Here is a 16965-nt window from a genome sequence, read left to right on the forward strand (position 1 = left end):
TTTTTCCATTGACTGGAAGCCTGCTTTATTTATTGTAGGTTACAAAAAATAAAGAAAATGGCGGCATTGTTGTTGTTATCGATTTTCTATCAGTTCTCACCACACAACGACGTCTCATCTTTGCTGCTTGAATGTCGGTATGTAATGGTATGGAGTTATTGAAACTTACTACGTGTAAAAAAGACTAGAAATTGAATGTGTATTTTTAAGCCTCGAAAGTTGCACTGGGTGCCTTTAACCACCTCAGATGACGTGAATCAAATGACGTGTCAATAACCTACCGACCGGGCGCCGTTAATAAACATTATGAATAAATATATAAACGTCACATTTAACGTCACAGTACATCTTCAACCTAAGGATTTGCGGTGATATGTTAAAACAATTGTTAAACAATTGTTAAAAGCACTGCTGCTGCGGCTCCCCGTTTAGCGCCATTGCTTCCACTGTTCTTTTGAATAGACGCAGTGCATTCTGGGGCAGTTTAGTACGTCTAGTAAGCTAGCGATGCTTACTCAAAATCTTTCCGGAAGTAGAAGACATTCGGATACTACTCGCTTACCTAAACTCGCTTACTGAGTTCTCGCTTACTCAATTTGACGTCATAGTTAGTAGGAGTAGTAAGCAAGTACGCGGTTTCGAACACACCCTGAATTGTATTCATTGAGGGGGGGGTGGGGGTTTAGACCATTGACCGATTATATGCAAATAAGGTATCATTACATCTGTAAAGCGGACCCATCTGAGTGGTGACGTGAAGGCAAGGTGTGAAAGTTGGATGTTTTCTCACACAATACAGAATACTCCCACAACCTCTTTCGCATTCGCCCACACGAGCCGTAACCAGGACATCCCAGTGGGAAAGGGAACGGAAGCATCGCTGGACGACAGACACAATCACACCACGGATCACACGGCCGATGGCCACGCGCTCTCATGCACGTCCGGCTCCGAGCCGCCGCCCCGCCTTCCATAAAACACAACCTCACCAGCGGCGGCGGCGGCAGGCTGGAACCAGTCGGCTCCACTGAGATATGGAACGAGGGAGAGGCACACGCCAATAATGGAGAAAGATACACACACATGCCACACACACACACACACACACACACACACACACACACACACACACACACACACACACACACACACACACACACACACACACACACACACACACAAAAACAAAGGCAAACAAACACATCGGCCTACACACACACAACCACACACATACATAGAACCACAGTGTGGTTCTATGTATGTGCATGTGTGTTTGTGTGTGTGTAGGCCGATGCGTGTTTGTTTGTCTTTTTTGTCTGTGTGTGTGTGCGCGTAGGCCTATATGTAAGATTGTGTGTGTGTGTGTGTGTTCACACACACACACACACACACAGACAGACAGACAGACAGACAGACAGACAGACAGACAGACAGACAGACAGACAGACAGACAGACAGACACACAGCCTACACACAATCTTACAATAGGCGTCGATTACGGGGGACGGGGGGACATGTCCCCCCCACTATTTGAAATACGAATTTTGTCCCCACCAGATTTAAAAATGAGCAAACCAATTGCGACTGAAAAAATCCCCACATACTCAACCGAAATCGTCGAGTCTAAAATCATGCGATAGGCGCGCTCGAAGACATCATTTATTAGATAGGCCCGCCTACCTAATAAACCGTTGGAACACACAAGACCTATGAGCTCCCCGCGCTACGGCCATCCGGAGGCACACAGAGCTTTTGGCCGTGATATTATATAAACAATTATATTATATTATATTATATTATATAGAGCTCCGAGAGTCGCTAACGGCAACAATCACTTTCTCCTCCATGCTGCAGTACACCCCGGACTGCACTGCGCTGAGTTTGACGGTTGAACGCTGATTGGCTGTTACGTTACACATGTCACTCAGTGGCCACGCTGTTGAACGCTGATTGGCTGTCATCACGCGAAATTCGTGTCAAAGTTTAAATTTGTTGCGCCACAAATCCTTGTGAACGCGCTCGCCTGTGCACTGCGAAAGTGTGGCGCGACAAATCAAAAAAATTCGCCCGATACGCGTCTATACGTTCACTTTCTATGGGATCTTGTCGTCCCGTTGCGTTTGGTGTGAACGCACTGGAGAAGTTTCAAGACAGACAGCCAAAATTGACATTTTTATTCAGAAAATAGCCGGTCCTTTTGCTTCCTATAAAAAGCATGTTTGTGACACTGGATATCGATATGGATACGTCATCTAGCCTGCATGTGGAGGGCCACATAAGGTAAGAAATGGGTTTACGTAAACTTTGCTGCTGGTTCTGTTTGCTCGTGAATCGTGATGACCTGGCCAAAGGTTACCCACGGTCCTAAGCGATTGTGATCTGATTCTGGATGGTGCTCCAGTTAGTATGCATTGTATATATAGATTGCAGCTAGTAGCAGCTACACACGGTGCGATTGCTATGCCAATGTGGTTATAGTTGGTTTTGTCTGATTGAGATATGTGACGACTTGGAGCCCGGTAGGCCTATCCTATGTTCTCGCATAACCTGTGTGATTATCCTAAACTGAAGGGGATTTTATTTGCGGACAATTTTCTTATGATGTTGTAACGAGTGAAGTCTACATTGGTCCTTCGCAAGTGTTTACTGGTTGTCAGGATTTGGCAGATGTAATTCTCCTCTGGGTGCTTGTATTTTTCTTCTTTTTTTAATGCAGCATAACATATGCTACCAGCAGCCCTTGCTCGTCTTCAAAAGGCTGATGCTCAGTACCTCGTTTCATTTCGTACCCCCTTTACAGTCTGGCATTGTTTGTCTGGTAAACTTTGTTGATGTCAAGATAAGTGTTAAATTGCCAACACTGTTCTTTGTCCTGTGTGTATTAGTATTAGGCCTACATATCCCGAGCCAATACCCTGGTGTTTCCAACGCCGTTTTGCAAAACAAGCCAAAACACAAACTGTGGTTTTCAACTTTTATTGTTCGAATAGGATCTTCATAGGGCTGGCCCGAATGCCATTTTTCAGGCTTCGAATACTCGTTGGTTTTTACGAGCGAATATTCGAATACTCGTTCCAGAAAAAAACACCATCAAAAACAACATTAATAATCCTTATATACTCCCTGGAACCGATTTTGACAGTATCTGCATATTTTGTTGAAGATTTAATAGCTTTTGAACGTTAATTAGTAGGCCTAAGTAGGTTGAAGTTCCTTCGTTTTTCCCCGTGAAAGCGAACAGCTGTTGCTCCGTTCCAAATCAGCTGTTCTCTGCCATCTCAGCCCTTACGGGAGCTTTTCAATTAATCCTGGAACGTGCATCTTTTCAGGGAATTTGTACAATAAATCCATAACAAATACCGAATATTGATTGTCTTATGTGTCCATTATATCCATTATATTGACCGGGTATTCCCAAGACGCTCACGCTCTGCAGCAAGCTAGTCACAGTTGATTGGCGCGGCGCTGTACAGCGAACGTAAACAAACAACTAAGCTAAGATTTTAAGCATTACTTTTCCTCCAGAGATCCCGCTAATGTTGTGTTATAAAGTAAAGGGAAACAAGATATATTTCCTCCACCTCTCTCGCTTCTCTGCTTGGTGTCGCTGACGCTTATAGTTTGCCTCCCTCGCTCTGGTAAAGTCACGTACGTGGAAAAAAAAAATAACGAAGCTCCAAATACTGATTTAAGCTTCAAATACAAATTTTCCGAACCAGTATTTGAATAATTTCAACACCTGACAATACACTGTACAGCATATTGTAATGCAGCGTTGAATGGATGAATAGCTTGCATAAGGGTACCCAGCACTTTTCAGACCACACTCAAGCTTATGGTTATTGTCCCCACCACTTCTAAAAACAAACTGACGCCCTTTACACGCGCGCGCGCACACACACACACACACACGCACACGCACACGCACACACAGAAAAACCGACAAACACACACACACACACACACACGCACACACTTTATTTGGTAAAGATAAATTAAATTATTCATACTCTTGTTCAAGAACAAATGAAGAGGAATTCCATTGCCTCAGGTGACTGGTTTGTTCGGAGAGGGAAGGATTGTGTTGAGCAAACGACGCTGTTTGTGTTATCAGCATCGCCTGTGCTGTGTAGCAGATCATTTGTCCGACAACCACTCTGATTACTAGGACTTGTTCCCTCTATTCTTCTCGGTACATAAAAGCCGATCTCTTTCTACCATAGAAAATTAAAGACACACCCTTTCGGGTCACGCTTTTGTCGGCAACTATAGAGTGGCGAAGTCACGCCCCTTCCGGTAGGGCTCATGGGACCTATGAGATCGAAAAATATGAATGGGTGTCAATGGAGAGAAAATAATTATTTTCTGGTCCCAGTCTTTATATGCCCTGGATTACACATATGTTGTTTGTGGATTTAAATGATAATTTTTCATGCAAAGAAAACTAAAAATGTTCGTGAAGAAGTTTGATAATTTTAGGTTTCATGTGAGGCCGCTTTGTGAACTACAGCTCTTCGCTGCTCTCGACGCATATGATATACGTCGCCACACCCGCCCTTGGAACCGCTTGGAACTCGGCACAGAGATGGCGATCTCTCTGCCCCACTTCACTGCTTTTTCCAAGGGGAGGATAAAAGCATCGAAAGAGGTGAAAACCATTATAAGTCGGGGCACGTGCAGAGTTTCAGTTATGCCGATGGGAAGATTGTCGGTCTTCTCCACGCCAGTCGCAGGGAGCGTGACGTCACATACGAGCCGTGTAGTCTTTCTCGTTGTGTTTTCTCTACAGCCTTTATCAGAACAATTGCACAATAAACGGTCGAACTCTTTGCATGAAAAATTATCCTTTAAATCCACAAACAACATATGTGTAATCCAGGGCATATAAAGACCGGGACCAGAAAATAATTATTTTCTCTCCATTGACACCCATTCATATTTTTCGATCTCATAGGTCCCATGAGCCCTACCGGAAGAGGCGTGACTTCGCCACTCTATAGCAGTTACACAACCCTCAGCTCAGGGAACAAGACCCACAGGGACGTGAAGGGAATGCTGCACTCTGGTGGCCGATTATATATAGCCGACACCCTCTTCAATGGCCGTTTCATTTTTTATAAAAAAAAATGCCTTTAAGTAATATAAATGTTCGTATTGTTGCCCGGTTCACAAGCTAACCAAATGGTGTTATTCATTATATAAAATGAAGGCTATACATATATATATATATATATCCAGCCTATATATACATATTAATAAAGTGATTTATGAATGCCTTCTGGGCTCATTCCGAAAGAGTGTTTTGCATTACGTAGTAGGCTAATACTTTTCTTTCGTGTCGCAACTACCTGGGAAAAAAAACGCTTTCAAGGTTTCTGTCTAATTTAACGCCGAGAGCGCCGTCGACACTGAAGGGAAAACGGAATAGAAAGCTCTGCAACTGAGACCGTACTTTCCCCGCTGCGGTTCACTGTGTTTAGTTCGTTGAATCAACGCCTAAGAGATGAAGGCCTGTATATATCACCATCTAGCAGTTCATAGAAACCACAATGTGGTTTAGTCTTCAAGGGAAGTTTGAAGGTTTCTTGTTGCGCGTGTAAACAGTTCCCTTACATATCGACCTTCCGTTTAACTTAATTTGATGTTTTATTCTGCAACTAGCTCAAGGATGGAATCCAAGTGAGTCTTTTGTAATGGATATTTCTTTAAGATAGCATTCTTTTGAAAATATCCTTTTGAAAACCAGTTTTCACAATTTATATAACAAAAGCCAAATACCAATAGCTACAGCTATTGTGTGCAATCCAAATGATGATACACTTTGGACTTACACCTTCTGCTTTACGACCAGCGATACAATAAACAGATCCACACACGGTTCAAAAAACGTTCTTCTTTATTTAGAGTTGAGGTTAGCAGCGACCCGGACCAGAGAGGCCGGGCGCCTGGGACCAGCGTAGCACCGGCAGCCGCCTGCCACAACTCTTTGGCAACTTGACCATTAAACCAGAAACAAAAACACGCAGGCCTCAACCACAGGGAGCGAGACAGACCCGTCCACTAGGGGGCGCTCGACCGGGAAGAGAGAGCGCCAGGAAGTCAGGCGTGAGAAGGAATCGGAAGAATTTAATTACAATATCCACATTCAAACTGAATATTCTAGAAGCCTCAAACAGCTCAGCGGCCCGCGGTGTTCCCCGACCACCCCCCCCCCCCCCCCCCCCCCCGGCTCTCCCACTTTTCTCTCGTAATCTCATCTTTTAAATCTTGTAGTAAATCTCTTTTTTAATCAGACGTTGGTGCGTGGCGATGGGCGCTGTTGTGTGCGCGAGTCCAGATGTGTGTGTATGTTCTGGTGTGTGTGGGTTTTTTCAGGTGTGTGTGTGTGTTCAGGTGTGTGTGTTCAGGTGTATGTGTGTGTGTATGTTCCAGTGTGTGTTCAGGTGTATGTGTGTGTGTATGTTCCGGTGTGTGTTCAGGACAGGTGTGTGTTCAGAGGTGTGTGTTCAGGTGTGTGTGTTCAGGTGTGTGTTCAGGACAGGTGTGTGTTCAGGTGTATGTGTGTGTGTATGTTCCGGTGTGTGTTCAGGACAGGTGTGTGTTCAGAGGTGTGTGTTCAGGTGTACATCATCTCGGCCATGTGGGACATCTTCTTGGGGATGCAGAGGAAGTACTCCATGTAGCCGGAGAGGTCCTCGATGTTGATGTCGTCCACGTAGGCGCGCGCCGCCTGCTCCGAGCAGGAGCGCGGCGGGCCCGCCGTCAGCGGGGGGGGGGGGGAGGAGGAGGAAGGAGTCCTGGGGGGCGCCAGGCCCCTCTCGCACTCGGAGATGGCCCCGCGGAGCCCGGTGAAGGAGTACACCTCCACGCCGGGCCAACCCGCGGGGGGCGGGGCCGGGAGGGGGGCGCACCCACACCCGGGCCGGGGGTCCGCCGCGGCCCCGCCCTCGGGGGCCTCCCCCCCCGAGCAGGAGGAGCAGGGGGAGCGGGTGGGGGGCGAGCCGGGGCCCGTGGCCCCCGGGGGGCCGCCGGAGAGCAGCTGGGACAAGGCGTGGAAGTCAGAGGGCTCCGCCCCCTCCCGCTGGGCCGGGGGCCCCGGGGCCTCGGGGGACAGGGAGCAGACGGGGGGGGCCAGGGAGCCCGGACCCCCGGCGCGGGCTCCGAACACCGGGGGGGTCTGGGCGGGGACGGCGGCTGAGGGCGGCTGGGTCTGGGCCGTCGGAGGCGGAGCCGGGGACGTGGAGGCGGAGCCGGGGGCCGGGCGGGGCTCGGGGCCGGCCAGGCGCTGGTGCTTCAGACAGCCACCGGGGGGCGGGAGAGAGGCGGGGGGGGAGGAGGGGGAGGAGCTGCAGTAGGTGAACTTTGGCGGGTGGAGGATGGGCGACTTGGAGCGCCGACGCCGCTGGGACCGCAACGCGCCCCGGGAAGTCTTCCTCATGCAGCTGGAGGGGGGAGGAGAGGGGAGGGGGGGGGAGGGGGGGGAGGAGGGGGAGAGAGGAGGGGAGGAGAGAGGAGAGGGGGAGAGGGGAGGAGGGGGGGAGAGGGGAGGAGGGGAGGAGAGGGGGAGAGGAGAGGGGAGGAGAGGAGAGAGGAGAGGGGAGGAGGGGAGAGGAGAGAGGAGAGGGGGGAGGAGAGGGGGGGGGAGGAGGGGGAGAGAGGAGGGGAGGAGAGAGGAGAGGGGGAGAGGGGAGGAGGGGAGGGGAGAGAGGAGGAGGGGAGGGGAGGAGGGGAGGAGGGGAGGAGAGGAGAGAGGAGGAGAGAAGCAGAATGAGGAGAGGAGAGGAGGAGTAAGAAGAGTAGGAGAGAGTGGACAGAAGAGTCAGAGTGAGTCAATAGTATTCGTAGAGCCCAGTGTCAAAGGGCTTCGGCTGATAAGGAGGTGCAGAGAGGGGGGGGGGGGTATTGGATAAAGGTCTGACAGCGTCTGCTTTACTTGGTCACAGACGCCCCCCGGTGGACAAAGGAGATAAAATGCCTACAAACGACCCTACCGGTTTCATGAAGGGTGAACCAAAGGGACCAAATATAGATCAGGCTCTAAATATAACTTCACATTCAGCCCTCTAGACCAATCACAAATAAAGCACTGTAAATCAGTTATTATAATATTATTATTACTATTATCATCTAAAATGTGTAATTATAATTCTCTAATAAGAGGGTTACTTTCTGAATAGGTCTTAATGTAAATTGAGTGCTTCGCTTGTATCATGAATATTCTAAACCATGCAAGGCTGCATCCGAATCTCTAATCTTATTACACAGAGTAGTTGGTGGGAGTAGTATGTAATGTGCGTCAGAAATCATGTTACACATGCGACATACATGTTATATATGCGAATACATAACTCAAATGTTTGTGTTATTGTTTTCCCATCATATAAAACATATCCCACTGTTGGGATACATAACACATGAATCCATACGCCAACGACACCCAGCTAAACACACCAATAACTAAATGTATTATCATTATTATCTTATACTTGGGACACATGGTCCAAAATGAAGGCCTCCCACCAGCTAATGGTAGATTGATTTCACCATTCGGCAGGTAAGCTCATTTGCGTGGTCCTACTTAGACGCCAAACCATTGGCAGGCCTGAGTGAGTGAGTGAGTGAGTGAGTGAGTGAGTGAGGCAGTGATCGAGTGATCGAGTGAGTGAGTAAGTGGGTGGGCGAGTGGGTGAGTGGGTGAGTGAGCGAGTGAGTGAGAGGAGACCTACCCGTGCCAGGCGTCCTTGGGGCAGCCCAGCTTGGGCTTGGCCCCGCTGGTCTCGGGACCGACCCGCGGTACGGCCCGCGGGTCCAAGGCCTCGCATACATTCACTGTGCCGGGCAGACTGGGGGGACAGGGGGGGGGACAGACACAGAGACACTTTAAAACTTGGCAAAGCTGCTGATGGTCTGATGGTGGAGCGGAAGGTAATCTAGATTATTTTGTATTTGCTGCTATTTGGTCATTCAGCCGACACTCACTGTGTGGTGACACAACTACTGCAGACATTGGGGTTCAAACCCCGAACCCTTCAGCTGGGAGTCACCAGACACCCTAACGACCACACGGCCTGGCTCACCACACATCTGAATAACACACACACACACACACACACACACACACACACACACACACTCACCTTGTCTCTGCGTCAACGCGGAGCTTCTTGAAGGCCGTCTGCAAGGTCTCCTCATCCTCCTTCTCCCCCGCCTCCATGGCTGGAGGGGTTAGCACCGTCCACCCACCCAGCTGCTCACACACACACACACACACACACACACACACACACACACACACACACACACACACACACACACACACACACACACACACACACACACACACACACACACACACACACACACGTCAGGAGTTACTGTTACTGTTCTCTCACAGTGGACCACTGGGCTTGCTGTAGGCCTAACTGTCAAGTTCTGCATCCAGAAAAGCTTTTCCTCAGAATTGATCAACTGTCCCAAGCAGGTCATTGAATCTCCGATCCCATGATCTTCCCACAGAGCTCCGTGAGCCAGGGATACACTCTGGAGAACATCCACAACGGAGTCATCCCGAAGAGAGGATGACTCTCTGTTTATGTATCAACCTTGTGACCCAGCCAACAGTTGGCGTCTGATGATTCACGTGGTTGTCATCCAACTTCTTCAATAATTTATTGTCGTCCTTTGACTGCGTTCAAAATCATTTCGTAAGACGTTGATATGATCGTTAGATATGAGAACGCACAGGAGACTACAACGATCATTTAAAAAGTTGTTCTCATGCATTGTACTCGAGTCATAAAATGCGTTTAGGTTCCGCGTACAGCATCGCAATGACTTGCTTGATGTTGAGTACACCTACTCGCTTCATAGAGGACCCTCACGACAGCAACCAAACAACAACACAAACCAGTCAAATCAACACAACACCGTTGACCCGTAACGATCCATATGAACACGGACATAATTATCCATATAAACACGTACATGACTATATGTGTATTTATACGCACTGTACATGTCTTAACGATCAGAGTCGAAAACATCCACAGCAACCTTTGAGTCTGATGGTGAACGTTGGCTGCTCACTCCTAAGCTAATGCTAACAGGTTAGCCTAGCCTGGCTAATTGGCTAACTAGCTAGCTGGGACGTGAGTGATGTTGTTGTGGGGTTTTGGCTGATATTTCTCCTTAAAATAACTAAACAAGGTATACTCACTGTTCAGGAGATCCTGGTCGAGGCGAAGGAAGAGATTCCAGGGATCATGCGGGGTATCTCAGCACCCCAGATGGCCCGACGGTGCAGCTAGCCGCGGAGGCTAGGAGCTAGCCAGCTACGGCTGGTCAAAATGGGCTAGCTACAGAGGCTAGCTACGGAGGCTAGCTACAGAGATGACAGCACACAAGAGATCCACAACAACAACAATAACAACAGCAGCAAACTACCGTTCACCGATCAGACGGTGTGGACGGTCACAACGTGAACTATATATCACGATCTTGATCCGGATTGTGGTCCCCGCGGCGGGTTGGCCTCGGATTCGGTGTCGGGGATGAGGCTGGTCGGGTTGTTTACAATCGAGTCGAGGTGACTCCGCATTACAGCAGCAGCGAGCGGCCGCTGACGTAGAAGGCACCAGAAGCACACGCTGACGTCAACCGGAGAGAAAAAATTTTTTGGGGGGGAATTATCATTCCGTAGAACAGGTCACGGTTTATTTGACCGAGATATCGGTCGGGTCCGTGTTAATCAGAGATATCGATGAGCGCCGTGTGTGGGCGCGTACATGGGCGACATGGGGTGTGATGCGGTACGTCACTGTTATATAACAGACATGTGCGTTTAAAGGACAAAACCTGGCGGGGACACTAAATTGAGTCCATGTGAGAGCCACTTCGCTGTCCCTCGCTTCTCCCTGCGTTATCGATATCAAATCGATGGAAAAACAACCAAAGTATACTGTGTACTGTGAATAAAGATGCAATCTATGTTGTCGTCAACAAGGAAAATTATGATATAATGGTTCGCCTACTGATCCATGTTGGAAGGTTATGTTTCCATTCATGAAGAAAGAAAGAAAATCAGGTGAAATAATCATGAATGGGATACAACTGGAAGGAACATCGTATTTTAATTAGTTTCACTCTCTCTCCCTCTCTCTCTCTCTCTCTCTCACACACACACACACACACACACACACACACACACACACACACACACACACACACACACACACACACACACACACACACACACGCCATACATCACTATGGCACACACACACACACACACACACACACACACACACACACACACACACACACACACACACACACACACACACACACACACACACACACACACACACTTTAGAGACACGTAGAGGATAGCAGAATTATTAGGTGACACAGAAATAGTATGCAAACATTTTAGGGGCGCCAATGCGTCTTAAACCAATCGAAGTGCGCCAACTGGACGTCGCACCCGGAATGCAATACATCCGTCCAATCAGAGGCGAATGCGTGTAAAACTACAGGAAGCGTCTGATATCCTGACCAATCCGAGCCCGCGGTAGAACAACGTGTACCAGGAAGACTACATTTGTACCCACCAGTCTACCGGCGTCCGCTCTGGAGCAACTCATGTGTACACACTCTATCCATATAATTTAAAAATAGCATTTACGGTTCATCCGAGTCGTTTGTCGGTGCCAAGATGCTGGTTTTAAGCGGTCTGTCGCTGGCTCTGGTCCTGTCCCTCCTGCCCGGCGACGCGGATGCTCTGAAGGATGGAGAATGCGAAGGTGGGTTTAGAGCTAGCCTAGCTGTAACGTTACACAAGAGTCGATGAAACGAGGGGAGATCCTCCAAATTAAATATTTTACTCGTCGTGTTATTGTCGTATTATTGTATGGGTCAGATTGTAGCGTGTGGTTGTGACTTCACTTCACACGATTTGCTCGCATCGAAATCTCGATTCTCTCCCGACGACCAGGTGATGATCTAACTGCGATGGGATGCTCTTCTTAAAATGAACTCTCATTCATCTATGTTCGATCATTTCATTAAAATGTGTACTCAGGGAAAAAGGTAACTCCTAAGAATGTAGACAGTAGTAGTGCACCATCCAGGATAGTTCGACACGGAAACTGGTTAACATGATGTCTGCCTCGCAGTTTAACGTCCTGTTGTCTTCCTCTCTTCGTTCCAGTGTGTGTTACTTTCCTGGGGAAGTTTTACCAGTCGTTGCTGGATAACGAGGTGAAGTTGAACAGTGCTGACATTGAGACGGCCCTCTTCAAGACCTGCAAAGAAGCCAGGGGCAAAGAGAACCGCTTTGTAAGCATCAACCACTAAAGCTCTCCTCCTTCACCCTTCCTGTTCTGCAAACACAGAGATCCTAATCAAGGATTTTACTGAGCAGGAACCGTTTAGTTTTGGTTATTTTGAGACAGACCTACCTACCTATCTATCAATCCACGTGTAGGCGTTTGGTTGTGTAGATTGTTAGTGAATTGCGTTATACTGGCCGTACGCCATGCATTCTATCAACCCTTTACATTCAACATGCCCTTGCATGTCATAATATCAGCCAAGCAAGTCTCTCTTGCTTATATTTACTTATACTTTAGTCGTATTATGTTTGTCTATCTATGCAATTACAGGCACAATAATACTAAGGCATTTGTATCGAGAAGTTGCATCTCAAATTGTAGGATATGAAACGCCAAATAAAATGACTGCGTTCTTCTTGCGTCTGAGTCGCATCACCATGCACGCAGAGTACCGGTGGAGTTCTCAGCAGCTTGTTTTGTTATTGTCCTTTCATTCCTATGACTACCTACATATTTAAAATGGGTTAAGATAGAAGCACGATGCATTCAGATTTTTCTTGATATTTGTTTGCATAACAAAATAGCGTAGAAAGACATCTTTCAGAATAGATTAGCCTTGTTCTGAAGGCTGGACAATATTTCACACTATTGGAATGATGATAAGGATGTTCAACATGTCTTTCCCCTAGTATCAAGGACATTGTGCGGCAGAAATTTGTGTTAAACAGTGTCCATTGTGCAAACAAGACTAATCAACTAAATTTACTCTCAATGAGCCATCAAGATAAGGAAGCGAAAAAGGGGGGATAGTGAACGTCAAACTGAATTAGTCATCAGGGATATCATACTGGGAGTTCCCTCCGTCCGAAACCAACCAACTATATTAAATGTCCCCAACTAATCAATTTACGATCGGTTATAATGTACAACAAAGTGTTTGTGACTCAAGACAAGCACGTAATCCGTTAGAGACACCCCTTCAAGCGGGTAGCCTTGACAGGAGGTTAAATCCTATTCGTCCGGGACGACGGGTCATGGCAGCACATGTGTAGTGAAAGGGCAATCTGTGGCGTTAACATGGTCCAACTCAGCTAGAGGGTCGCCGGGGAGAGGCCAATTGAAGCCTGATGGGGAGGGTTTCACCGGAAACATTTTATATGTGGATCTGTGAAAACTCTTAGTTTAGCCCCCCCCCCTCCTCAATATAAACTAGGTTCCAAAATGAGCGTTGGAGCTCATTGCCTGTGGGCCTTTCAGGCTGCAGGGTAGATTCCTCTTCTGGTTTTCAAGCGTTTTCTTCAGGAGAAAAATTAGATTATTAACAAACATATTCACTCCCGTTTGTGCAGGATTCTTAAACAGGAAAATGTTCCTTACAGTCTAAAATCACAGTCTAAGATTAGTTTTCATGTCAATGTAGTAATCCCAGATTGAGGCACAGGTCCAATGTATTATGTAGGTCCTATGACCTATTTATTGGGTTGTATTCCAACTGCAAACACCAGAAGTGGTCCATAGCCATGACCAATTGTTGAACCATAGTGTTTGGGTATACATTTCTAATATATGGTATACATTTATTTCTGATAATTGTCTGTTATCATACCAGGGCATATGTACTTTATAGTTCATACAATGCTTTCTGGTCCCCAATGAAGCGCAGTTTTGCTGTTCACGTTAATATGTAGGAAACCGAGTGAATATCGTACTATAGCTGAGAGAACATACACTAAAGCCTCTTTGGTTGGAGGTATGTTGTTTTACACCGAGGTGTCTGTCTTTCTTCTTGAACATTTTGTTCAGATGGGACATCAATGGTAAACAAGTGGTTGGTCTAACATGCTTTGTCTTGTTCTCTCTCTCGCTCTCGCTCTCTCTCGCTCTCCCCCCCTCCCTCCCTCCCTCCCCTCAGTGCTACTACATAGGGGCGACGAGTGATGCTGCCACTAAGATCGTGAACGAGGTGTCCAAGCCGCTCAGCTACCACGCCCCCGTGGACAAGATCTGTGAGAGGCTGAAGAAGAAGGACATGCAGATCTGTGAACTGAAATATGGTGAGTCTTCCTCCTTCCAGGGTTGTGTGTTTTACACGGTCGCCCCCCAGAGCAGCCCCCCCCCCCCGCATTGTGCTACATCGCGGGATATGAATTCTAAACTAACATTTTTAACGAGAGATTTACGACGGTGCCACGATGTTACCTCAAGCTCCGCTCCGAACCCTGGCGAGGCATCCATTGCCACTCAGTGAATTAAACACAGAACAAGACCTGAAACCGAATCTTCCATCGTCAGTTGTGCTTTTGTCCTGTTCTGTATCTGCATAATGCTGCTCAACACTGCGCTCTGTGGTAGGTCTGGTCTGCGACTGGCCTTAGACTTGTGTAGTCTTTCATTGTAATGCATGTAAGGGGATTATTTACAGGATAGGTGGGAGTTGGGGTATCTGACTCCCAGGCGAAAGCCTCTGGGTTCGAACCCCGATGTCCATATTAGGGATGCGCATTTCTGGCAAAAAATACTATTCGATATTCGCTGAGAAGTATTCGAAAATCGGTCAATCAAGACCCCCCCCACATCCGCACGCACTTCGTATACATGCACACACAATGACACAGGGAGAGGCTTTTAGGATTTGTATGAAATAAATCTGTTTATTTCAACAACTGCGCCATCAACATTCAACATCAAAATTATTTCAACGTGCGCTTAGGCAGATAGGCTTACATGCGCCGAAACAGATCGCTATTTGTTTTACTGAACACAGCCTGCATGACGGTGAATTAGACACGTCTTTAGCATATGGAAACTATGGACAAAAAAATAACTTCACACGGTGTGTCTTTTTACAATTTATTTGTTGCCAGCATTCGTAGTGTTGATCAGCAGAGGAATAGTCCGCCAAAGACGTCGAAGTCGCTTAGCAACCGAGGATGCTGGGGTTGATAAATTACCGGACTACATGCGGAGTGATACGACTTCTTTTTTCAGCAGTCATTATATGCTTAGCAATGGTGAATTATCAAAAAAGTAGTCACCACCGGAAGTTGTGAAGGCCCATGTAAGTGAACAGAGCGTTCAACAGCATTGAGAAGAGCCGTGTAATAAATAACGATAGTCACATTCATTATTCGATTTTCTACGTGACTTTGACTATTCGACGATCGCTCCCCATCAGTAGTCCATAGTCTACCTGAGGCACCCTTGAGCCAGATGCCCTAACCGCTACCTGCTCCTTAATCTCCTGCATGTATAAAATATGGTTCATTTAGTTAAATAAAAATGTCTGCTGAACGACTCATTAGTGATATAATCAAATAGAAAGGGTTTGAATGGTTTGATCCTTGTCTGCCAGAGGGTCGCGGGGCCCTTGAGACAGCCAGGGCAACTCTTACCGGCTCGTGATGAGCTGTTTGTTGGGTCGTAGAATAAGGAGTGTAATATTATAATGGCATACGGACGCATGTTGTTAAGAATGATCTGCTACCTTTTGGTGCGAGTGATTTGAATGTGAGCCATAAAAATGGTTTCAGTGATTTTTAGTCGTCTGCTGGCGACAGAAGCGGCGTGCCTGTACAGCCTTCATCTCATCACATGCTCTTGTCTCTCCCTCCCCTCGGCGCAGACAAGCAGGTGGATCTGAGCACGGTGGACCTGAAGAAGCTCAAGGTGAAGGACCTCAAGAAGATCCTGGAGGAGTGGGGCGAGTCGTGTAAAGGCTGCGCAGAGAAGTCTGACTTCATCCGTAAAATCACCGAGCTCATGCCCAAGTACGCTCCGACAGCCGCCAAGGCACGGACAGACCTCTGAGGAGGACACGAGCCACACACGGAAGCAACAGCTCTGGACTGCATCGGGCCAACACCATTATCTGGAGAGGAGAAACACGTTTAGTCTGGGTCACGGTTGTCTGAAGTAGATGGCCACTGTCTAGAGAGTGCTGGTGAAAATATTTGCATTTAAAAGGGTTGACGGAAGCATCCGGGGAGGGGGGGAGGGGGAGGGGGTAGGGGCGGGAATATGATTAGAGGGGAAGGGGCGGGAATATGATTAGAGGGGAATTCACATCACTTTGAGACGGGTGAGAAAGGAGGGTATTAATACTTTGTAGGTTTTTGCTATTATTTAGTTGATGCATTTCATGTTTTTGGTTTTTGGCGTAACTTTATTTGTTAGATGTCCTTTCTGCTTCATCTCGTCTGGGATGTCTCTAGTGTCCAGTGAATGGATGAAACACCGTGGGTATCGGTAAAGGATGTACGCTTTTAGCAGACAAATTGCTCCCATGGTGGAATTTCGATAACAGGGTAGAGATTAGATATTATTCATTTTAATTCATTAATCCTTGCCCCTGTTTATTTAGCCTTCCTACATATTCATCAAGGTAAGGGACAACCCCAGACAATGCATTTATTTGGGGGTGTTTAGTAAAATCATTTGATTCGATTGATAAGCCGACGAGGAGATGAAAAGATCAGATATCGAAGCAGTTTTATTTATTGGCAGATAAATGCTGATGCAATCCTGCACACCTTGATCGAGATCATGTGGTTATGTATTAAAAAACGTATGTTTCCTTCACTCATTAGAGATCTCATTATTTGAACGTCCCCTATCCTTGGCTCCAGAAGGGATA

General features: G+C 47.2%; 2 protein-coding genes across 15 annotated transcripts; one reads left to right on the plus strand and one right to left on the minus strand.

The window, feature by feature from the left end:
* Nucleotides 1–5878: 5878 nt before the first annotated feature.
* On the minus strand, nt 5879–10796 carry oser1 (oxidative stress responsive serine-rich 1). 14 transcript variants are annotated; one of them, XM_060070460.1, is made up of 7 exons: nt 10217–10796; nt 9138–9247; nt 8727–8843; nt 6607–7442; nt 6542–6565; nt 6497–6510; nt 5879–6455 (listed from the first exon to the last, which is right to left on the minus strand). In XM_060070460.1, the coding sequence occupies exons 2-4, from the start codon at nt 9212–9214 to the stop codon at nt 6617–6619; spliced, it is 1020 nt and encodes a 339-aa protein (XP_059926443.1). In that variant the 5' UTR covers nt 9215–9247; nt 10217–10796; the 3' UTR covers nt 5879–6455; nt 6497–6510; nt 6542–6565; nt 6607–6616. The 14 variants fall into 14 exon arrangements, 6 of the variants coding, with proteins under 6 accessions (XP_059926443.1, XP_059926445.1, XP_059926447.1 ...); XR_009528819.1 differs by lacking the exon at nt 6497–6510 and having other exon boundaries at nt 6511–6565; XR_009528817.1 differs by having other exon boundaries at nt 5879–6467; nt 6499–6565.
* An 804-nt stretch (nt 10797–11600) lies between these two features.
* On the plus strand, nt 11601–16332 carry manf (mesencephalic astrocyte-derived neurotrophic factor). The gene is made up of 4 exons (XM_060070473.1): nt 11601–11801; nt 12209–12336; nt 14245–14386; nt 15955–16332. The coding sequence occupies exons 1-4, from the start codon at nt 11714–11716 to the stop codon at nt 16137–16139; spliced, it is 543 nt and encodes a 180-aa protein (XP_059926456.1). The 5' UTR covers nt 11601–11713; the 3' UTR covers nt 16140–16332.
* The last annotated feature ends 633 nt before the right edge of the window (nt 16333–16965 follow it).

This window comes from Gadus macrocephalus, chromosome 13 (genome assembly GCF_031168955.1).
Source record: "Gadus macrocephalus chromosome 13, ASM3116895v1".
Lineage (NCBI taxonomy): Eukaryota > Metazoa > Chordata > Actinopteri > Gadiformes > Gadidae > Gadus > Gadus macrocephalus.